The 24,196-nt window shown below is 42.6% G+C and overlaps 1 protein-coding gene across 7 annotated transcripts in view; it reads left to right on the forward strand.

Annotated features, from left to right (window-relative positions):
• The window catches only part of LOC147027752 (ELKS/Rab6-interacting/CAST family member 1-like), a 434,885-nt gene that overhangs the window by 228,155 nt on the left and 182,534 nt on the right, over positions 1-24,196 (forward strand). For all 7 annotated transcript variants that reach the window (XM_085877321.1, XM_085877320.1, XM_085877323.1 and 4 more), the window contains one exon: positions 19,340-19,469. In XM_085877321.1, the coding sequence (XP_085733447.1) occupies positions 19,340-19,469 (130 nt within the window). The remainder of the gene's footprint in view (positions 1-19,339; positions 19,470-24,196) is intronic.

Consider the following 24,196-nt stretch of genomic DNA (forward strand, 5'->3'; position numbering starts at 1 on the left):
TTATAATAACGTGGCGGTAAGGTGTTTTTAATAACGAGGCGGTAAGGTGTTTTTAATAACGTGGCGGTAAGGTGTTTTTAATAACGTGGTGGTGAGGTGCTTTTAATAATATGGCGGTGAGGTGTTTTTTCATAATGTGGCGGTAAGGTGTTTTTAATAACGTGGTGGTGAGGTGTTTTTAATAACGTGGCAGTAAGGTGTTTTTAATAACGTGGAGGTAAGGTGTTTTTAATAACGTGGCGGTAAGGTATTTTTAATAACGAGGCGGTAAGGTGTTTTTAATAACGTGGCGGTAAGGTATTTTTAATAACGTGGTGGTGAGGTGCTTTTAATAATATGGTAGTGAGGTGTTTTTAATAACGTGGTGGTGAGGTGTTTTTAATAACGTGGCAGTAAGGTGTTTTTAATAACGTGGCGGTAAGGTGTTTTTAATAACGTGGCGGTAAGGTGTTTTTAATAACGTGGCGGTAAGGTGTTTTTAATAACGTGGCGGTAAGGTGTTTTTAATAACGTGGCGGTAAGGTGTTTTTAATAACGTGGTGGTGAGGTGCTTTTAATAATATGGCGGTGAGGTGTTTTTTCATAATGTGGCGGTAAGGTGTTTTTAATAACGTGGTGGTGAGGTGTTTTTAATAACGTGGCAGTAAGGTGTTTTTAATAACGTGGCGGTAAGGTGTTTTTAATAACGTGGCGGTAAGGTGTTTTTAATAACGAGGCGGTAAGGTGTTTTTAATAACGTGGCGGTAAGGTGTTTTTAATAACGTGGTGGTGAGGTGCTTTTAATAATATGGCAGTGAGGTGTTTTTAATAACGTGGTGGTGAGGTTTTTTTAATAACGTGGCAGTAAGGTGTTTTTAATAACGTGGTGGTGAGGTGCTTTTAATAATATGGCGGTGAGGTGTTTTTTCATAATGTGGAGGTAAGGTGTTTTTAATAACGTGGTGGTGAGGTGTTTTTAATAACGTGGCAGTAAGGTGTTTTTAATAACGTGGCGGTAAGGTGTTTTTAATAACGTGGCGGTAAGGTGTTTTTAATAACGAGGCGGTAAGGTGTTTTTAATAACGTGGCGGTAAGGTATTTTTAATAACGTGGTGGTGAGGTGCTTTTAATAATATGGCAGTGAGGTGTTTTTAATAACGTGGTGGTGAGGTGTTTTTAATAACGTGGCAGTAAGGTGTTTTTAATAACGTGGCGGTAAGGTGTTTTTAATAACGTGGCGGTAAGGTGTTTTTAATAACGTGGCGGTAAGGTGTTTTTAATAACGTGGCGGTAAGGTGTTTTTAATAACGTGGTGGTGAGGTGCTTTTAATAATATGGCGGTGAGGTGTTTTTTCATAATGTGGCGGTAAGGTGTTTTTAATAACGTGGTGGTGAGGTGTTTTTAATAACGTGGCAGTAAGGTGTTTTTAATAACGTGGCGGTAAGGTGTTTTTAATAACGTGGCGGTAAGGTGTTTTTAATAACGAGGCGGTAAGGTGTTTTTAATAACGTGGCGGTAAGGTGTTTTTAATAACGTGGTGGTGAGGTGCTTTTAATAATATGGCAGTGAGGTGTTTTTAATAACGTGGTGGTGAGGTGTTTTTAATAACGTGGCAGTAAGGTGTTTTTAATAACGTGGCGGTAAGGTGTTTTTAATAACGTGGCGGTAAGGTGTTTTTAATAACGAGGCAGTAAGGTGTTTTTAATAACGTGGCGGTAAGGTGTTTTTAATAACGTGGTGGTGAGGTGCTTTTAATAATATGGCGGTGAGGTGTTTTTTCATAATGTGGCGGTAAGGTGTTTTTAATAACATGGTGGTGAGGTGTTTTTAATAACGTGGCAGTAAGGTGTTTTTAATAACGTGGCGGTAAGGTGTTTTTAATAACGAGGCGGTAAGGTGTTTTTAATAACGTGGCGGTAAGGTGTTTTTAATAACGTGGTGGTGAGGTGCTTTTAATAATATGGCGGTGAGGTGTTTTTTCATAATGTGGCGGTAAGGTGTTTTTAATAACGTGGTGGTGAGGTGTTTTTAATAACGTGGCAGTAAGGTGTTTTTAATAACGTGGCGGTAAGGTGTTTTTAATAACGAGGCGGTAAGGTGTTTTTAATAACGTGGCGGTAAGGTGTTTTTAATAACGTGGTGGTGAGGTGCTTTTAATAATATGGCGGTGAGGTGTTTTTAATAACGTGGTGGTGAGGTGTTTTTAATAACGTGGCAGTAAGGTGTTTTTAATAACGTGGCGGTAAGGTGTTTTTAATAACGTGGCGGTAAGGTGTTTTTAATAACGTGGCGGTAAGGTGTTTTTAATAACGTGGCGGTAAGGTGTTTTTAATAACGTGGTGGTGAGGTGCTTTTAATAATATGGCGGTGAGGTGTTTTTTCATAATGTGGCGGTAAGGTGTTTTTAATAACGTGGTGGTGAGGTGTTTTTAATAACGTGGCAGTAAGGTGTTTTTAATAACGTGGCGGTGAGGTGTTTTTAATGAAGTGGCTGTGCTTGTCCCACTGTAGCGATGTGTGGTGAGGCGAGCGTAGCATGTATATACACCACATGGCCAAAAGTATGCGGACAGCCCTTCTAATTAGTGGATTCGGCTATTTCAACCATACCCATTGCTGACAGGTGTATAAAGTCAAGCACATAGTCATGCAATCTCTATAGACAAGCATTGGTCATAGAATGGGCCATTCTGAAGAGCTCAGTGACTTTCAACGTGGCAGCGTCAAGGGATGCCACCTTTCCACAAGTCAGTTCATCAAATTTCTGCCCTGCTACAGCTGACCCGGTCAACTAAGTGCTGTGATTGTGAAGTGGAAATGTCTCGGAGCAACACCAGCTCAGCCGCAAAGTGGTAGGCCACACAAGCTCAACAAACGGGATTGCTGAGTGCTGAAGTGCGTAGCGCAGAAAAATAATCTGTTGTCGGTTGTAACACTCACTGCCGAGTTCCAAATTGACTCTGGAAGCAACGTCGGTGCAAGCACTGTTCGTCGAGAGCTTCATGAAATAGGTTTACATGGCCGAGCAGCTGCACACAAGCCTAAGATCGCCATGTGCAATGCCAAGCATCGGCTGGATGGAGTGGTGTATAGCTCACCATCATTGGAATCTGGAGCAGTGCAAACACGCTCTCTAGAGTGATGAATCACGCTTCACTATCTGGCAGTCTGACGGATGAATCTGGGTTTGGCGGATGCCAGGAGAACGCTGCCTGCTCGAATGCATAGTGCTAACTGCAAAGCTTGGTGACAGAGGAATAATGGTCTGGGGTTGTTTTTCATGGTTCGGTCCAGGCCTGTTATTTACAGTGAAGAGAAATCTTAATGCTACAGCATACAATGACATTCTAAACAATTCTTTGCTTCCAAGTTTTGGGAAGGCCCTTTCCTGTTCCAGCATGACAATGCCCCCGTGCACAAAGCGAGGTTCATACAGAAATGGTTTGTCTTGATCGGTGTGGAAGAACTTGACAAGCCTGCACAAAGCCCTGACCTTAACCCCATCGAACAACTTTGGGATGAATAGGAACGGCGACTGCGAGCCAGACCTCATCACCCAACATCAGTGCCTGACCTCACCAATGCTCTTGTGGCTGAATGGAAGCAAATCCCCACAGCAATGGTCCAACATATAGTGGAAATCCTTCCCAGAAGAGCGGAGGTGGTTATAGCAGCAAAGGTTGAACCAACTCTATATTAATACCCATGATTTTGGAATGAGATGTTGGATGAGCAGGTGTCCACATCCTTTTGGCCATGTAGTGTGTGTATATGTATATGTATGTGTGTATGTCAGTATGTATATATATATATATATATATATATATATATATATATATATATATATATATATAAATATATATTTATCTTATGTATTAAAGACGTAATGAAGCTGCGTGCGTATGAAGCCTTTGAACCCATTGGCTGAAGAACTGGCTTGACTCGACCCACAATTGGCTGATAGAAATCGATGCATCCGCCATGTTGGTTTTCTGCTCAGCCGAAGATGTCTTCGGAAGTCCCATATTCACAATTTTAATTTTCTGAGCTATATAACCACGATGTATTGTATATGCACATAAGCAATAGGCATGTAAACCAACTTGTTTTTTTTCCCGGTGGAGATCGAGGCAGCGCTCTAGCTTATACACCTCTAAAATATTGGGGTGATCAATCGGTGTAATAAATGAAGGCTTTTGTACGTAATTCGTCCGAGTTGTCTTGGCTGAATAGTGTGAGTGCATCATGTCATGCCATTCATGGTGGTTGTGGCAATTACAATTCATAATGTGACACAATGTGTGGCTTCTCTGCATGAAAGCAATAGACATTGGAAATTATCATGATTATTCAAGGTGTTTGTTTAACTTGTATGCACTCATGCACCGCCGAACCAAATTAGCTTAAAGCTGCAGCTTGTGCTCAAAGGTTAAAGGGTAGAAAAGGTAGTGAGACGAGGGATATAAGTAGGAGTGGATGAAGAGATTAAGGGAAGTGAGTGAATGGGTTGAGTGGAAGTATGTGAAAGTGCAAAGACAAGGCGGTGGGAAAAGGAGAATAAGTGGGAGTGGATGAAGGCTTTGAGGGAAATGTGTGAAAGGGTAAAAGGGAGTGAGAGAAGGATTGCTGAGTAGATAAATTAAAGGGTATAGGTTTGCAGGCGTTGGCCGCAATGGGCCGTCTCGTATCATATGTGCAATTCCCTTTGTGAGCCTTATCTTGATGTTACAAACAAATAACTTACACTTGTAGTCAATGGATTAATATCATTTTGTTTTGTGGTGCAGTACCCGTTTTGTCTAGATACCTTGGTCACAGGGATGTTTTGAATCGGACAGCATCATCATTTTAAAAAGTGATCCTCAAGAGTTTTTGTCACAGGTCTCAGCAGTCCTTTGTTTTCTTTCCTATCCTGAAGCCTCAATATTTGTCACAGTCGAGACTATTTTGCCACAATTCGTTTTTCAGTGGCTGGCCATGGCTCTCATAACTAGAACAGCACTCGGTAAAGCACTTACTCATAACTACAATAGCACTCGGTCGAGCATATGCCAAGTGTTGGCTTAATGGTTGGGTTGGTGGGCTTGGGATTCTGGGATCCTGAGTTCAAATCCTCCTCAACTGTTGAATTAATTCCAGGTGTGGCTGACTCTGCCTGCCATCCTTCCGAGGTCAGCAAAACGAGTGCCAGCTTGCTGGTATACTGTGTCAGAGTGGTGACCCGTCCACGATTGTGCCCAATATCCAAGGAGACTGCTTAGGCAGCACCAACGCTCTGCACAGAATATGGTCCCAATGGATGGATGGATGGGAGAGCGTGCATCTCTGGCAGGCTGAACAGTTTATGTTTTGTAGCCCGCTGATAGGCCACATCCGGATCCAAATGTTCATCAAAATCAAATCAATTCGTCCCTTTCGAACATTCAACCTGTCCACTAAACTTCGTCCAAATCCATCCCTAAGATTTTGAGATATCCTGCTCAAAAAGAGACAGATGGGGGTGAAAACATAATCTCCATGCACCTTCTGTGGCAGAAGTAATAAGCAACGTACTTCAAACTCGTATTTACTTCATTGACATTGAAATATTCAGCCCTTCATGACAAACTTATAACAGCGAAAGTCAAAGATGACCACAGATAACATTTTGCTTCCATGCTAAGTTTAACTGATGGACCTTTTGAATGGATTCGAGAAAACAAAGATTTCTGTTGGACCAAACCCGAGCCATTGCCAACTGATTGCATGCAAATATTTTGAATGTGTTCAATAACATGGTTCAGGATTTGACTAAGGTATTCCCACCCTGGAGATGGCAGGCCAGCTTTGAGGTACGCGCACTCACCTTCGAGCCGTCTAGCCTGGGTTCGAATCTTGACCTGGCTATAAACTATCATCCTGATGTTTCGCAGGGAGGCTGATTCATCAATACGTGTGCCATTCGTCTGAAGGATTTTAAGCTGCACCATCCGTCGCTCATCACTAGTCGTTCACGTTAGAGATCCCTTGGTGTCTTTGGTGAAGAGTAGGCGAGTATCACCGGCACTCTGAACAAATTACAAATTCCTACCCTGACTGACTGCTGTGAAGGCAATGGCAAACCACTCGGCATAACCCATGCCGCGAGACTGCTTTGGCGGCACCAACGCTCTGCAAAGAGTTTTGTACATTGATGATGATGATTACCACACTAAAAGCAAAATTGTACAGACGTATATATTTAAAGGAGCAAACAAGGAAACAGTAGAAGTCAGTGAAACCATGAATGTGATGTTATTATTTAGTTGATGTGCTCCGCACAATCGCATCAATTGTCTTGAGTTGTGTTTGCTCTCATGTTGCAATACGCAGGCCATTCTGTTTGTTAAACTCTCGACATTGTTGCAGTACTTTTTGGCAGTGTTCTTCCTCCCCTGTATTCCAAACACAATCGATGCGGACACTTACACAGGGAGAGGAGAAAAACTGCACAGAAAGAGAACTTATGTGTGAAAATTATCCAGTATCTGATCGCCATGAACTTTCGCTGTAGCAGTTGAAGAATCGGGTTCCAATAAATCCCACTTTAAAGAAAGGAGATCCCTGCTGATAATTGGATACAGATGATGAATGTCAAACATGAAACATGGCAATGTCTCGCCGAGATTAGCGTACAGGTCCTCAGCGATGTAATGGGGGTAAGAAATGGGGGGGGGGGACCCTGATTCTGAAGAGTTTTATGAACTTTTGGAACAATTGAATGAACATTTCAGATTACTGTGGGAGGGGTTTATGTTTCCTGTTCTTCAATCAAAAAGTCTTTGTTCGTATGTTTATTTGTTTGATAACACAATTTATTTTTCTGCCCAATCTAATTATAAATAAGAATCCGATAAAGAGTTTGCTTCCCTCCTTATTATAAGCTTTCAGGCTGAAAAGACAACTGTGTTCCTTCCAAGGATGTCAGGAGAAGGGTCAGGTTATCAATGGAGCAGATAAGGAGACTTGCACCTCTTAAAGATGTCTGAAAATAATTGAAGGAATGTAACTGCAAGATGTGCATGTATCGAAAATTTTGACTTTATCGCATCTGAACCATCAGGTATATGCGGTCGATGCGTGTGTGTTTCTCGATGGCAGTGGTCACCGAAATCTCTTGATCAACATTTTAACAGGTTCTCAGGTCCTCCTTGTGAAGAGTTTGAACGCAAACCTTGGGACAGGTCAGAGCGGGGATCTTCAAAATAGGAAACCATATTCGAGTGTGTATGCTTTTTTTTTTCGATACAACATCAAGGCTCGTGGAAGAGTTGGAACATGGAACGGATCAGATCAAGATGCAACGTAACAAAAGGAACAGCAGAAAGAGAGGGGAGAAACACCAGCCGCAGTATGGAGGAACAAAAGAGATGGAGACGGACAACAAGGGATGCAGATAAGAATGAGAGGTAGGGGATGACACATGGGGTAGACAAGGTGGATACAGAAGCAAACTCTCAGGAAGAAAAACAATGGAAATTTGGAAGGAGGTGTGGAGGGGGTGGGGGGGGGTTGTGGGAATGGTTTAATGGGTGTTGAAAACATCATGGTTTTGGAATGGGAATGAACTGAGATGGTGGTGAACATCTGTCTTGAAGACCTTGAGAGAAGAATGAAATTGAAGAGAATGTGGAAGTTGGTTCAACGTGTGGGGGAGGGGGGGGGGGGGAAAGAAAAAAAAAGAGGAATGAATGAGTGGAGGCAGTGATCCTGAATTTTGTGAATTTTAATAGAAGGGGATTGTTGGTGAACCACGTGTGCCCTTCAGAAACCTTGTGGAGACAATGCACTGAGAGGACAGTGCATTGTCTCCCTATTCCAAGACCAGAAAGGAGGTGGTAGAATCCAGAGAGACCACTGACCTGTTTGCAATGGCAAAGTAATTGGCCCATAGACTCAGCTTAATCACGAGCGATTCCAATGATCTTGACGGCCTCGGTTTCCATGGCATCAAGCTAAGCAAGGTGTGAGCAGAGGTGCCAGCACAGATGGGGGAGCAGTCAGTGGATGTTTCTCTATGGGAAGAGCACCAGCTCACAGCTCCATCAAGCTGCGGATGAAGGCCTTGTCGGTGGATAAGAGTTCAGGTGTGCCAAAGAAGGATTTTGCACAACGGAGGATGTTCAATCCATGAATGGCTTTGTAGGCCAACTTTGAAATGTGATTTTACCAAGAAAGATTATGGCTGAAACTATTATTCCATTAATAAAAGTTAAGTGGATGAGGGGGTGGAATAGGTTTGAGGGGAAGCCATTGCGTGCCGGTACCCGACTAAGTTCCCTTCACTAATGATTAAATGGAACACGTAACTTAATTTTTGGGAGGTGAAGCTGTTAAATTAGATGAATGGTCATAAGGGGGTTTGTGCATCAATGTAATGTGATGGATGAAGTGAATGGGGCATGATGCAACACAAGCATGATGAGCCATATTGTTTCCTCGTAGGAGGAGTGTTCAACATGTTCTCGAAACACTGTATTCATTTGCACCCTGTGACATTGTTTGTTGTTTCAGAGTGTAATCAAAACGTTTGCTCCATCATACAATTCTGGATTTTGCTTCATTGAAGTGTCAGGGATGTTTATGCAAATAATGTGCCCACTCCAAGAAAGTCTACAAAAGCGTAGTGAAGGTGTGGGTAGTCGATCCAAATGGGTAGTTGAGTTTCAGTGTGGATGTGTGACCTTTTGAGATGAATCCAGATCATGGCGGTCGGCAGATGCGACCGACCCGCAACCCTGTTGCCCAGGTCCAGGCGTTCGTCATGGAAAAGTGCTCCTCTAAGGTCATTGAAATGTCTACAGAACTTTTTACCCTTCAGTTGTTACCTTAACCACGGCACTTCAAAATATTCTGTGCACCAAATACTCATAACCATATGGATTTCACCATTTTGGATTTATTTATGATTGTGTTCCTTGAGCCTCTTCTTCAGTTCTTCTTTTTGAACAGTGATTTTTAAGGCTCATGGACTCGGGGTTTATTACATAAATGTGCAAAACAAAGACACGAGTTGCCGTGTCTAACATCAATTCTAAAGACATTGATACACGTTGGACAAACACATGTAGTATGTGGGATTTGAACTTTGATTCTCAGCATCCTGAGCCAGTTTTAAGATTTGAACTTGAAACAGGCCAAAGCATATGTTCCTGACTAGAGACTGCTTCAGCTAGACGTATGCAATGCTGGTCTCTTTTGCACATATTCATTTTATTCATCCACATAATGCAGCAAAGCTGAGAATGGCACACCATGAGTCAGACTTCCATTGCAGCTCCCGATGTGCTTAGCTCGGCAAAGAGAAACAATTATGCTGTGATGTGGACACACGTTACGTTAAATGGGTTGTAACATATAATCTGCTATCTTGGGGAATACGATGACTCGTTCTTTGTCACTCGGCAGGCATTCTACAAGGAAATGTGCCTCTCTGGCCTGCTGTGCCAAAAAAAAACACTTACAGAAGTTGGATGTGGCTTACCCCTAGCAACGAGCTCGTTTGTGGTCTTCATAAGGCTCGTTGGGCTAGTATGGAGAATAACGTGCAGAATATGAACGATAACTCAAAGAAGTGAACCTAATTCCTTTCTTCCTGTGGACTTCTACATGCATTTACATTATTCGGTGTTGGTTTTGAATTCTGAGACAAAGGCCATGATTGAAATTTGACGGAATACCTTTAACCGCGATGAGGAAGAGATTCTCACCTGGTTGTGGTCTTCGTAAGTGTTTTGTCAGGTTAAATCAGTGACCATGACGTTTTTGTTGATAAATGCTTTTGACAGTTTTGAAGAAACCCTATACATATTACATACATTAAATGTTACAATTTTGCTCATCACTTTGAACAGGCTCCCCACCCCCTTTTCCTCACTTCCTGTATGATGTATACACCTCCTTTTTATGCCTCCGCTGACGAAGTCGCCGGAGGCATTTTGTTTTCGGGTTGTCCGTCTGTTTGTGATAGGTCTTCGTAACCGCAATAACTCAAGAATGGCTGAAGGGATCTACATCAAACTTGGTACAAGTTTGTTTAATTATGGAAAGATGAACTGATTAGATTATGGGGTCAAGAGCTCAAAGATCAGAGGCCCCGTTTGGTTAAAAATTCTGTTACCATGCTATCTTGTGAACCAGTGATGGGATTTTGACCAAACTTGGTATAAGTACATATTATGATGCAAAGATGAACTGATTAGATTTCGGCATCAAGAGGTCAGAGGTCATGCCGGGTAAAAATGTGATACCTGAGACCAGTTGAAGGGATTTCAATCAAACTTTGTGCAAGTATGTATAAATCTCCCTCAGTGTGTCCATCCATGATAAGTTATTTGTTACTAAAAGGTCAAGGGTCCGAGGTCACAAACTCCTGTTAATGTGATACCATTGGCGATGGGATTTGAGCTAAACTAGATTAGATATTGATAATTAGAGATTTGATTAGATATTTGAACAGATTAGATATTGAGGTCAAATGATCTTGAGGTTTTTGGTCAAAGTTAGAGTCAGAAAAGACTTAATGTCGGCGGAGGCATATCACTCGACATCGTGATGTCAAATTATGTCTACTTTTTTGGGGATACAAAGTCCAGGCTCGTGGAAGAACGAGCATACTGAATGGATCAGGACACAATGGAACAAAGGAACAGGAGAGAGAGAGAGAGAGAGAGAGAGAGAGAGAGAGAGAGAGAGAGAGAGAGAGAGAGAGAGAGAGAGACAGAGACAGAGACAGAGACAGAGACAGAGACAGAGAGAGAGAGAGAGACAGAGACAGAGACAGAGACAGAGACAGAGAGAGAGACAGAGAGAGAGAGAGAGAGAGAGAGACAGAGAGAGAGAGAGACAGAGACAGACAGACAGACAGACAGGCAGCGTTGAAGGGGAAACACCAACAGCAGGGTTTAATGATGAAATCGAGGGAGACTTGGACAAATAATGGATGCGGGGAGGAATGAGGGGCAGGGGAGGATGTATGGGGTGGACAAAATGTATACAGAAACAAGCTCTCAGGAAGGAAAACAGGACAATTGGAAGTGGGGGGGAGGGGGTGGGGGTGGGGGTTAATGGGGGAAGAAAAGATCATTGTTTTGGATTGGGGATGATCTGAGATTGTGATAAACACCTTTGGTGACGAGCTGGAGGGAAGAATAAGATTGAAGAGAATGTGTAAGTTGGTTCCACAGGTCATGAAAAAGAGGAACAGATGAGTGGAGGTGAGCAGTGATTCTGGCTTTTGGGAGTTTCACCGGGGAGGGGTGGTGGGGGGGGGGCTTCTGGTGGACTACATATGGCCTGCAGAAATCTAAGGGGGGGATGGGCAAAGTACAGAAAGAGCAGAGTGGGCAAGACCATAAAGGAGGTGGTTAGAGACAGAGAGACCACTGACCTGACTGTAATGGGAAAGTGCCTTTGTTAATAGATTTATTTCCCTCCAGGGGATTTTAATTAACCAAATCGGTCAATGTGGGAAAAACCACAGACACCCGACACGCATGTGTGACTTAGGAATAAATATATAAATCATTTAATTGAGACGTATGGGAGACATGGTGCAGAATCCCAGGCAGGAAGACATGATTAATAAATGTGAAAAAAACTCTTCGCAAACCTCCCCACCACCCCCCCCCCCCCGATGGACACACACACACGCACTCACACACATACTCACACACACACACACACACACACACACACACACACACACACACACACACACACACACACACCAGTCAGGCACACAAAATAGGGCGTGATAATTAGGGGTTGTGTAGTTCAACCCTGGATGGTGCTGTAACTGGTGTAAAAAGTCTCTCAAAAGCGGCTTGAAGAATGGCGTACCTCTGTCACCAGGAAGTCAAAGTTGCAGTGCACCCACCTATGTAGTTGCCACCCCTTCCCCCCCCTCTCTCCCACTTGTGCACCCTCCAGGTGTTGATATCAGTTCCACATTGGGTGTCAGCTGCCACACTAGCACACAGTGACAGTCTTGACCGATCAACGACACTGATGTCCCAAGCAGCACAGGTTAATGGCGCACTGCCTTGCTAAACTCCACTTAGGGATGGCCATACTGGAGGGCCCTGCCCCTCACTCGTTGAACATTTGAGCGCCACAGCTTTTTCCTCTACCCATCCCCCCAACCCTCTATCGCGTGTCTGCTGCTTTGATATGGCTAATGTCCGGAGCGCCTCCTTTTCACCTCGCTCCCACCCAGTCAAACTCGGGGGTTGGGTTTGGGCACAGAGGTGGAAAAATTTACCTAAACTGGGCTAAAATGACTCGGCCCCTATACTCAGCTGTGCCACACCAGAAAACTTTACCCCAGCACATGTCCTTAATATAGGACTCAAAAATACCCAAGAACTACACGAAACACATTTGGTGCTGAGGCCCTAAACTAACTCCAGGAACCCCCCTCCTCCTATAAGCGGAACAATATGTTTTGTAATTGTTTCCAGAATACTACATAACTGGAGAAAGGCGCTAAAGTTGAGGACTCCTTGAAAATATGATCTTCCAAAGCCTTTGCTTACTGTTTGCTGATTGCTTTTATTGAAGGAGGAATTTTAATTAGTCGATGGATTGCGAGGTTTTTAAGACTGACAATATAATTAATCATTAAGTATGCAATTAGAGGATACGTTTTCTGCTGTGATGTCAACACATCTGGTTGTCCCTTGAGTTGGTAAAACCCCAAGTAAGGCAAATAGGAGGGGTTTGGGGTAAGTAGGAGAGGTGAATTGTGATTTCAATGATCCATAATGTTTTGCTTACTTTAAATAATATCTCAGCAGTTTTTTTTTCTTTCTTTCTTTTGACATTACTCGAAGTCTCTTGGAGGTGCTTGTACAGACATCACAAGTAAGACGGATATTACGAGTCATTGGTGTTCTTCTGTAAATATTGCAACGACATAATAGACGATGAACAAATCGCAGCTGAATTATGTGATCTGATTGGAAAAATCAAGCAGGCTAACCCAAAGGATATTCATTCGGCAGTTTTGTATCAGAGTATAATTCCTCTGCTAATAGGACTGCCCAATATGGCCATTTCATCAGACATTGACTCAGCGACCTAACAAGAAAAACAAAACAGAGAAGACACCAGTTAATGCACATTGGTGACACAACTATCTCAATCGACTGGGTTATCACTTTTGTTCTTGATGGGAGTATCCTTTGGACCAGTGGCAGCTCTACAGCTACTTTGGATGAGTGAACAAGTGGCAATTGAAGACATTCACAGGATTTCCAAAAGAGTACCCATGTTTGCAGGTTGCTTTGTGGATCGTTCAAGCAAACTTCCATCTCTGACTTTGAACCAAAGCATTGTCTCTTGAGTTGCAGGGAATCTTCAGAAAGCCACATTTGCTCAAATGAAGTGGCCAGCCAGGTTGTTCGGGGACATTTTCCCTTCCCCATGTGTCCCGAGCGGATTCTGTTACTGTGGCTTGATTGCTGGCGCCAGGAATGTCGTGCATGGCCGCTGGAGGCAGCGCACGGAGAGTCAGTCTGCACTGTATTAACCGCTGCCTGCCACAATCAGCAGCACCGGTTTGTTATTTACAAATCGTATTTTGGCCTGTTTTTTTGTGGATATTTGCAAAGCACTGCAGGCACCGTTGTGCCGCACCTGGTGTAGAAATTGGTCTCGCACAGAATTTGAACTGGTCTGACTTCTTGCACTGCATCGAGGTAGTTCTTAATGAATGTTGCTTTGGGGGGGGGGGAGGGTAATTCTCAATGAAACTGCATCCAGTCTATAAATAAATAAATCAACACTGGAATTTTGCTTGGTGAGGTTCATAAGATTAAAAGGAAGATAATCTTTATAAAATGTGACTGACCCTGGTTTTCCTTTTATATTGGTTGTGAAACTTTTCTTCAGATTTATTTAACATATTAATTAATACCAACTCACGTTTTATGATCAAGTTTTCAAATTTCTCCCTCTATCATGGGCCTAAGATTTGGAGTGCAGCTGCACTCCTTGATCCAAGAGATCTCTTGCTCCTGCAATATAATTTGCCGGTGATTTGGTAATCTGACGTTTAAAGAAAACACACACACACGTTCCAGGGAGAACTGGCCTAATTATAACACATGTACTGCTTGATCACAACTTACTCATCATACGTGATTGAACAATTTAACACTCCTTATTAAGCAGATGACCTAGCCTTGGATCACACTGATCAGGCATGTGGTTCAGCAGTATGATTAGCTCCACAAGTGCAAGATCGCAGCAGTATAACTCACAAACCACACGTATCCCAGTAAAAGCAATCAAACCATTTGTATTCCAGCCATAGAATAAATTTAATACGACATACTTGTTTCAACTGATAACATTCAAGCATCTTCTTGAAACCAAACATTGCATGTCAAACTTTCTTTTCTGTATATCAAATAATATAGCATGATGGCTCACGTCATCTTGGGGTTTGCGGTTCCACAGGTGAAATATTTTCATTGCGGCTCAGAGAAAAATTTGTACATTTATTTACATTGGATGTTACTTTTATTTTTTCATTGTGAAATTCAACTTCCATTTTGATTCCGAGTACAAGTTCCCGTGAGACAGCTGCAATTCGCAATTCCCGTTGGACTCCGAGTCCCGGTTCCAGTTGCACTCCGCCTCCGAGTCCAACTTCCCATTGGACTCCACCTCTGAGTCAAAGTTCCCGTTGGACTCTGCCTCCGAGTCCAACTTCCCATTGGACTCCACCTCCGAGTCAAAGTTCCCGTTGGACTCTGCCTCCGAGTCCAACTTCCCATTGGACTCCACCTCCGAGTCAAAGTTCCCGTTGGACTCCGCCTCCATCCCAGTTCCCGCTGGGCTCCGCCTCCGAGTCCAAGTTCCCGCTGGACTCGACCTCTGAGTCCAAGTTCCCCCCCGAACTCGGCCTCCGATTCCAAGTTGCCGCTGGACTCAGCCTCCGAATCCAAGTTCCCGCTGGGCTCCTCCTCCGAGCCCAAGTTCCCGCTGGGCTCCTCCTCCGAGTCCAAGTTCCCGCTGGACTCGGCCTCCGAGTCCAAGTTCCCGCTGGACTCTGCCTCCGAGTCCAAGTTCCCGCTGGACTCGACCTCCGAGTCCAAGTTGCCGCTGGACTCAGCCTCCGAATCCAAGTTCCCACTGGGCTCCGCCTCCGAGTCCAAGTTCCCGCTGGACTCGACCTCCGAGTCCAAGTTGCCGCTGGACTCAGCCTCCGAATCCAAGTTCCCGCTGGGCTCCGCCTCCGAGTCCAAGTTCCCGCTGGACTCGACCTCCGAGTCCAAGTTGCCGCTGGACTCAGCCTCCGAATCCAAGTTCCCGCTGGGCTCCGCCTCCGAGTCCAAGTTCCCGCTGGGCTCCGCCTCCGAGTCCAAGTTCCCGCTGGAATCGACCTCCGAGTCCAATTCCCCCCTGGACTCGGCCTCTGAGTCAAAGTTCATCGGAACTTCATCAAGTTCATGGACCACAAATGAAGTGTTGACTGAGGCTGTGTCTGCTCTTTCTTTAGTTGTCCCAAATTGATGTAGTGGAGTTTCATTGTATTTGTTAGTTGGCTGTCTTTATTTTTTTATTTTTTACTAAAACACATATTCCCAATCGCATTAATCCTGTCAAATATTATACTGTTTATATGTTAGTTCACGGCTGCACGATACATCTCCAGCTGTGATTGGTGAGGATGCCAGATCTTGTCTGGAACCAACAAGTGCCATCTGCCACAAGGACACGTTGTCTTTCACACGTGTAGGTCACTTTCAATTTCAACATGATGAAGTTGACTGTAGAATGAACAAAATGCTCATGCTTAAGAAAACGATGTTAGTTTTGATTGTATGAAATGAATCAATCATTCCGTCTGCCAGTCATGGTTGATTCACCACGGTTAAACCTTTTTCCTGAAAATTAATGGATACACTTTGAGCAAGTCATGTGTGTCAGATTCCACACAAATTATGTCATTTTCTAGACTTGACACAGTTTCTGAACTGTTACATTTTGACTGCATGTGGTGGCTTTATAAGCTTCCTCCGTCAGCCACTGAACCTGTGAACCTTATAAATTCTGACTTCAGCCGAGCAGCATCTCCAAAAGCAAACATGGGTCATTGGCCTTACATGAGGATTTTCGCATTTCGGGTTCATTCATGTCATTGTGACAGGTCATTGCCTCAAATATATTACAGGTATGAACTGATTCTTATCCTAATTGCGGAAAAGGCTTTGAAATAGCCGAGCATCATGATCCATTGGCCATATTTACCCTGCTACATGGTGGGGTTAACGTCTCCAACCCCATTGTTTATTCGTTGTAGTTTCTCGTATGAAAACATCAGTCCAACCTTTTTATAAACTCTTGTTTACAGAAGTACATTTGCTGCAAAAACGAATATAAATGTCAAAGTTGCTCAATTATGTGAATTTCAATCTGCTGGTAGCCTCTCTTGTGCCTATCATTCAACATACAAGGAAATGCACCTCGTGGTTACGTTTCTCACCCAGTTGCATCAATACTAGAACACGATATACAGTACTCTCAAGTTAATGAGGAGTGTAGCAAACAGCAATAGTGGAAGGGGGGAAGTAGTTAACAGGCAACATTCTCCGGCTGTCAACTATTTAGGGCTGTTTTTGTAGGGTGCAGAGGGGAGGTCAAGTGAGTTAGGGTGGGGTGGTAGTTTGGGGATATACTCATCAAAGCCCATGCACCATCTACATGCCCACCCATCCCTGCCAAATGTATTCTTCTATTCTATCTGCCTTTTGGTGTTCTCACAATTGGTGAAGCAGAAGGGAATGTATATTGTGGTTGCTTAGTTAAACTTATCTCCCAAATTGCATCAACAGACTTCTCTTTCTGGAGTCACCGATGCAATGGGACATTGCCAAGCCATAAAGTATGGGATTGCGTCAATGATTATCAGCATCACCTGATATACATATGCTTATCAATGTGTATGCCTGGTATTTGCTTAATGGTTAGGGTAGTGGGCTTGGGATCTGAGGATCCTGAATTCCAATCCCACTTGGCTATTGAATTAATACCAGGTGGGATTGACTCTGCCCGTCATCCTTCTGAGGTCGGCAAAATGAGTGCCAGCTTGCTGGCATCCTGTGTCGGAGTGGCGACCCGTCCAGGATTATGCCCAATAACCGAGGAGACTGCTTCGGCAGCTCCAACGCTCTGCACTGAGCATGATCCCAATGGATGGATGGATCGATGCGTGCTGGGCTCTCATAACTGAATTGCTCCACTCATATTACGTCCACAGTGCCCCCGTGGAAGCACAACCTCATGACATAAAGTTTTAAACTTTTCGTTATCGATACTTTCATTGTCACTTCGTATTTATTTTGGCCAAAAAAAAAAAAACCGAGCATCAAACCACAGTACGAATTTTTATTTTCCCTTTGAGGACATCATCAACTCTCACCTCAAAAGTGGGATTGTATCATATACTTTAACACAGTGCGTCGTTTTGTTGAAACTACATACTGTCGATTTGGAAGAGACTCAATCGTAGGTTGCCGCAACTCTTGACTGCATAATGCGGTAAATTTTGCTCTTGCTAAATTTCATTACGTATGTTGACAGCACTTGGCCAAAAAGCAACAGGTTGCTTGTTGTGCAATCTTCGTGGAAGAGCTTTTACTGTAACTCTTTTATAAAGACCTGAATTTCACTCACTTTGTCAATTAATTACTCCAGAAGCATTATTTTAGATGGTAATAAAATGTACAATGAAAATAATATTCATCTAAAAGGTGGAAGTGAAAATAGGAGTTCCCTGACAATTGGAACTTCAACAGAGGAGGAGGCCATTAGGCCCTTGAAGCCTGCACAATGGTTGCCAACCTGTGGTTGTTTGTCCATGCCCTATCGTTTTTAAATGCTGAGTGTCAAGTAAGGAAGCAGCACGTACCATTTTTAAAGTCTTTACTATTGCTCTGCCACAGTCGGTGTCGAACCACCGACCTACCAGACGAGGAGCAGGCACTCTAACCATTACACCACCGAGTCTGGTTAAAGTTTGCTGATTTAATTTTTTCTTCCAGTGTTCTAAAACTCACGGAGTAACTACGATATGTAGGACAATGGACATGAGATGACTTATTGCCTTTTTACATTCATTATAAGGCCATTAGTAGACATTGGATAAATTGAAAGAAGTACATGAGATTTGAACGATAGGTTTTATCAACTGAAAGTTGACAAAGGCATGCGAGAACCGCCCATGTTGAAGCAAAGTAAAGCTGACATTTCACGCGTTAGCAAGAAGCTCTTGCTCCGATGAAGAGTTAATTCCCAAAAGGTCAACTTAAAAAAATAAATTGATTACTTTCAGTTGTAAGTTCAAGAGAAGGTTGGGACCCATAGTCGTTCAGAACGACCTCTTGTAACAAGGGAAGGGAATATATTAGTCAACCACAGAGAATGGACTCGCAGAACAGGTAGACCAGACCAATTGAGACAGGTAGCTTGTCCTCACCCGGAAGGTTGTTAATGAGCCAGCTGGGTTTTTACTGACAATCCAATAGTGGCGTGGCAGTTCTGAAGCTCGCGAGACTTCCAGAAGCTGAGAATCCAAACTGTTTATACTACTGCATCTTCTGCTGGATTTGAACCCACAGCCACTGGGACTGGGATGCCAGTCTCTAGTATCCTCACCAACGAGCCACCACTTTACCCCCACTCCAAAATATATATATATATATATATATATATACCCAGTACTGTACTTTGCTTCCCATGGAAATTGGTATACCTCTTAACTTTCCATTGATAAAGTTATCATTCAAATTGTCTGCCAATGCAGACTGCCATTAACCTTGACAGTGTAGTATTCCTCTCAGGCTAAATAAAATGTCATTGTACCTGTAATTTTCAGCACCCAGCATTGGCAACCTCCGACAACAAGGTTCATGTGGCAAATGAGGTGCAATCGAAATGTTTATAGAACTGACATAATAATTCACACGTGAATGTACCTAGTATTGTAATACTGACTTGTTGATATGGCAATTCTTAACTTCAAGAATCTATTCGTCATTGAGCCAATTCCTCTGATTGGTCCCCAACAGTTTTCCACAGCATTTCTCAATGATTCATGCTCTCTAAACCCAATGCTATTGGCATGAGATGTGAAGTATTGGAACAGATCATTGGGGCCACTTCAGGGCTTAAAGATAAATGGTTCAACCGTGTATACCATTGTGTGCAACACACAATTTGTGAGCATGCTTCTTACCGCAGACGCCGTGAAGTCGCTGCTGGATGAGCAAGTGTTTCCATATTTTTAACAAGGGAATAAACTTGTGACCACATGTTACTTTATCATTGCAGACATTTCAAAGAAAAGGGGAAGAAGGTCTCAGGCCTGAAGCAAAAGGAAGCAGCAGAGAGGAGGCATGCATTGCCAGATGAAGCACAAGGTCGAGAGGCTGGATCTATGGACAATGGACTACATCTCCAGGTACAAGCTGAGTTATGGTGAAATAATTTGAGGGGGGGGTGCTGGTAGTTTTGAATTGTGTCTATATTGTGAAACTACTCTGAATAATCACTATTAGCAGCCCTTAAGCTAGATTGTGACTACAGGAGTATTATAACATTCCCCAGAGGTCAACTGAAAAAAAAAATTTCGTCTGGTGATGGTGATGACTTTCTGAAAGAGAGGTTAACTTTGGAGAGTCCACTAATCGAATGACTACATCTCGGAACCAAGTGTGTGAGGCAGGTTTAAGATCACATGATCACTTTGTACCACCACCAGAGAATATTATTGGCACTCAAATGAAAGAATGACGAGGAACACCTCTGCAAAGGGATGATGCTCAGCGTTGGATTGAAGGTATTTAAGTGACTTCTAGGTTTCAGCCACAGAATCACTTTCTTAAATTAGGTATTCGATCCAAATAATGCGATTAACTGATCAGGAGAAAGACTTGTAGTGGGGCAACTTAGCTAAATATAGCATAACAATTGTGCATTTTGTGAGGAAAGGACCAAATTTGGCACACTAGTAGCCTAACATATTATGGACAGATTTGGATATTGGGCCATCTCAAATTCAGCCGCTGATGAATCAAATTCAGCCATTTTCCACTGCCATCAAAAATTTGAGATGGCCCAATATCCAAATCTGTTCATAATATGATACTAGTGTGCCAAATTTGGTGCTTTCCTCACAAAATGCACAATTGTTATGCTAAGTTGCCCCACTATTGGTCATCAGCTTGCTTTCTGATGAACTGTGGTTAAACTCAGCTTCCCATGATGACACAGCTCATTTCATATTGTCTTCCAAAACATTTTAATATGTGCTTGCATACATTATCTATTTATTAATTTGTTCCTGGGACTAGAAATTTGTTCCCAACACCTCTTGTGATTGCTCACATCTGATGTGTCAAGAGCCAGGGGTGCAACACAGTCCTGGAGGCCCAAATGAGTATCTCTGGAAAGGATGCTCGGTGGCCACAATGATGAAAAATGTCCCAATCGCTGCAATTCCGATCACAAAAAGAGCCCAACAGATGTCTTTGTGGCCACGTTATCATCAAATTATGACTCCGAATGATCATTCTTTCGTATAACGGATGGACACTGTCCAGTTTAAGAAAAAAAAAACTTCATTAAACAATGCACATGCTGTAATCCCAGTAATATACAGTTCCCAGTTCAACAGTCAATCATCTAAAAACGCTGAACCCGATAATACTTGCATTTCAATCACTTTAAATAGCATAGGTTGTTTGTTATCCAAGTAATGCATCGATTATAATATTTCCAGTGCATGTAATCATGACTGTAATCAATAACTCTGCACATAGATTTTAAACACTGGGAACCGAAAAGACACATGGAACATGCAAAAATGAGATTGACTTCAGAAATCATGTCCTTTCATTGATCACAATATGCTGGTTATACGTGGACTGAATGCCGGATCGATAGAGGTTGGGGGGGGGGAAGGAGGGAGGAAGGTCGCGAGCAATGTTTAACACATGATCATCCAACATGATGTATCAAAATGCTGGATGCCAGGCATCAGCACCCACAAGCATTCTGGAGCATGGATCGACTGTCAGCACAGCCACACCTTAGACTTAAGGTAGCTCTAGTGCTCAATCCCACCTGGATTTGAACCCAGCACCATGTGTTCGTGCCCTGACTTTGAACGGCTCCAGAATCCATTAATTACCATGGTCTCTCCCAATCTGCCTCAATCAAACACCCATATGTTTTGGCACAGACTTGTTTCGCAGATTTGCTCTCAAGTCAGGGCTTTCTCATTCTTGTGCTTTGTGGCCATATCGACCCAACTTTATACATAGATGGCACAGGATGATGTCAAAGTTCAACTCTTTCACCTACTTCTCCAGCTCTGCACAGTTTTCGCTTTCTTAAGAATGTACATGAATCATGCCGCATGGGCTTCGATGTCAGAATAATGCTCCCTTTCCCAAGGTGGAGGTTGGATGCGTCACTTTGTTTCCTCACTCTGGAGTGTGGCAAGGTCTTGCATATATCCGCATCTCCGATTTTCCACTCGGATTCGATTTTTAACAATTCTGATTGTGTCCATGGAGTTTTTGTTCATGGCGATGGTCAGGAAATTCAGATGGTTATCTAAGTTATTACTGATGTTCTCTCAAACTCGGTGCACCAATGTGCATGGAGATATTAAAGGGAGAAGCCAACTTGATGAATAACTATGTGCAACCACACTAACAACGACAACAACACCCGGTAGAGCACATACCTCCACCAGGCTGAACGGTTTATGTTTTGTATCCCACTGATAGGCTGGATCTGAACCAAAATCAAATCGGCTTGTTCTTGTCACCTAACCAACTCATACACATGGTTTTATTATAACTCAGCCACAACTTTTTGAGATATCATGATATATATATATATATATATATATATATATATATATATATATATATATATATATATATATATATATATATATATATATATATGTATGTAGCCTGGTGTTGGCGCAGTGGTTAGGGCAGCGGCTTGGGATCCAAAAGGTCCTGAGTTCAAGCCCCGTTGGGCCACCGAATTAATACACCAGGGGGTTGACTCAGCCTGTCATCCTTCCGAGGTCGGCGAAATGAGTACCAGTATACTGGGCCGGTGTATACCCCGGTTAAAATAGGTGTACCATATCCCTGTGTCGTAAGAGGTGACCAGGGTTGCGTCAGGAAGGGCATCCGGCGTAAAACATGTGCCAAATCACTATGCGGATCATACGGATGATCCGCTGTGGCGACCCCTAACGGGAGCAGCCAAAAGAAGAAGAAGAAGATATATATATATATATATATGTATGTATAGCTTTTGGCCCTATCTCTCAATGCTGACCGTTGGACCTCCAATAATTGGCTGGTTGAATTCAGTGACCTGATATGCAAATCCTGTTCAAATTTCAAGTCAATTGGATGAAAATTGAGGATTTTAGAAATCCCACCTAAGTTGTTGACCTTTGGCCAATGTTGACCACAAAATAATTGGTGGTTGAATTCAGTGAGCTGATATGAGAATTCTGCTCAAATTTCAAGTCAATTGGATGAAAATTGACAATTTTACAAATCTGGCTAATGTTGACCTTGCAAAACTTTGTCGCTTGACCGTCGCAGGGACAATGCCTACAATCTGCGAAAGATTCAGAACGATCGGCTGAGTGATTTGTGCTGTAGGTGAGCAAACAGACAAACAAACTAATGGAATACATCAACAAACTTGGCAAAAAAAAAGTTTTCGCCAAGTAATAAACAAACAGACAAACAGGGGTGAAAACATAACCTCTGTCCACCTTCCATGGAGGAGATACATACTAATTTAATTATTTAATGGAATCTCATTGTTTCACCCTGGAAAGTCAAACTTGCATAAATAACTTCAAATGTACAATTTCCTTGATAAACTGGACATCATACAGGTATCAATTGAAGTGTATCACATTCCAAATGGCGTACGCAAAACAGCCGATTCACCGCTTCATTCTGGGATTTCAAGTGGAAAAGGTTTCTACTTTCTCCATCACTATTTCTTCCTTATAAGCCTGCAAGGACTTAACGAGAAAAAGCGTATCCTCAAAAAAGTCACTAGATCTTGAACTGTAATGTGAGCAGCCATCTTGATTTTGCTCTTTTTATTGCATCGGGTCGCCCTCTTGTTCTTCATTTAATGGAATATACATCATTCCAGTTTTGGTATTGTACCACCATATAATATATAGTACTTGGGTTTCTGAACTCGATGCTTTTGTTTACTTTGATCCAGAAACGACTTTCCGTCGACAAGGTACCAATATAGTTTGTTGTTGAATCAAAGATTTGTACCAGATGTCCATCTGCATCTGTTTTAAACATCCAAGTAGCATGCTTCTCTTTATTGCAATGGATAATTCCAACTGGTTTTGTTCTCTTAATGCTGACTATGGCCTGTCTATTTTTTTGTGAGAGTTTTTTTTCATGGAATGCATAAGTAAATGAACTTGCTGATTCGGTACCCATTGAGTTGCATTTTTCATCACTTGAGTACTGGTGGCTAATTAAATAATGTGTCGGGGAATGCTGTACCTGGGAGTTTGCATTTAATGAGAGGATATGTTAAACTGCCTGTCCTTGTGAAAGATTGTAGAGGCGTCTGAATATTTTGGGTCGGTAACTCGTAATTTCCGCTGGTTATTTCGGTTAAAAAGGCCATCTCGACAAGGTATGTGGTTGAAGTTAGGCTTTCTGAGTCCACTTCCAAGTCAAAGTCGAGACCTTGAATCTCAGAAAATAATTTTCAATGAAGACCATCTGTCATTGCCTGACCCTGAGGTGTTTTCCTTGATCACGTGACTTAATTTGCTTTTCTTCAAATGCCATAGATTGGAAGAAATCCTCAACTTTCAATCAAGGTTGAAACCAAAACTTTTAAAGTTGTGGGCAAATTACTTTTTCTATTTTTTTTTAATATAAGCTAACATTTTAATATCACACAAATTATTTTATCAGTCTGTCATTGATCATTACACCCCCCCCCCCTAAAATTGATTTCAACTTTGGATCATCGATTTTTTTTTTATGACCTCTGCATGGACCAAAATTGACCGAAGGTGGCCGGAGGATATTTTTCACCCCTGTCTGTCTGAGCAGGATATCTCAAAAGGTTATGGATGGATTCACACAAAAC

This window comes from Eptatretus burgeri, chromosome 4, assembly GCF_056783735.1.
Source record: "Eptatretus burgeri isolate ZD-2024b chromosome 4, Ebu_testis_v1, whole genome shotgun sequence".
Taxonomy (NCBI): Eukaryota; Metazoa; Chordata; class Myxini; order Myxiniformes; family Myxinidae; genus Eptatretus; species Eptatretus burgeri.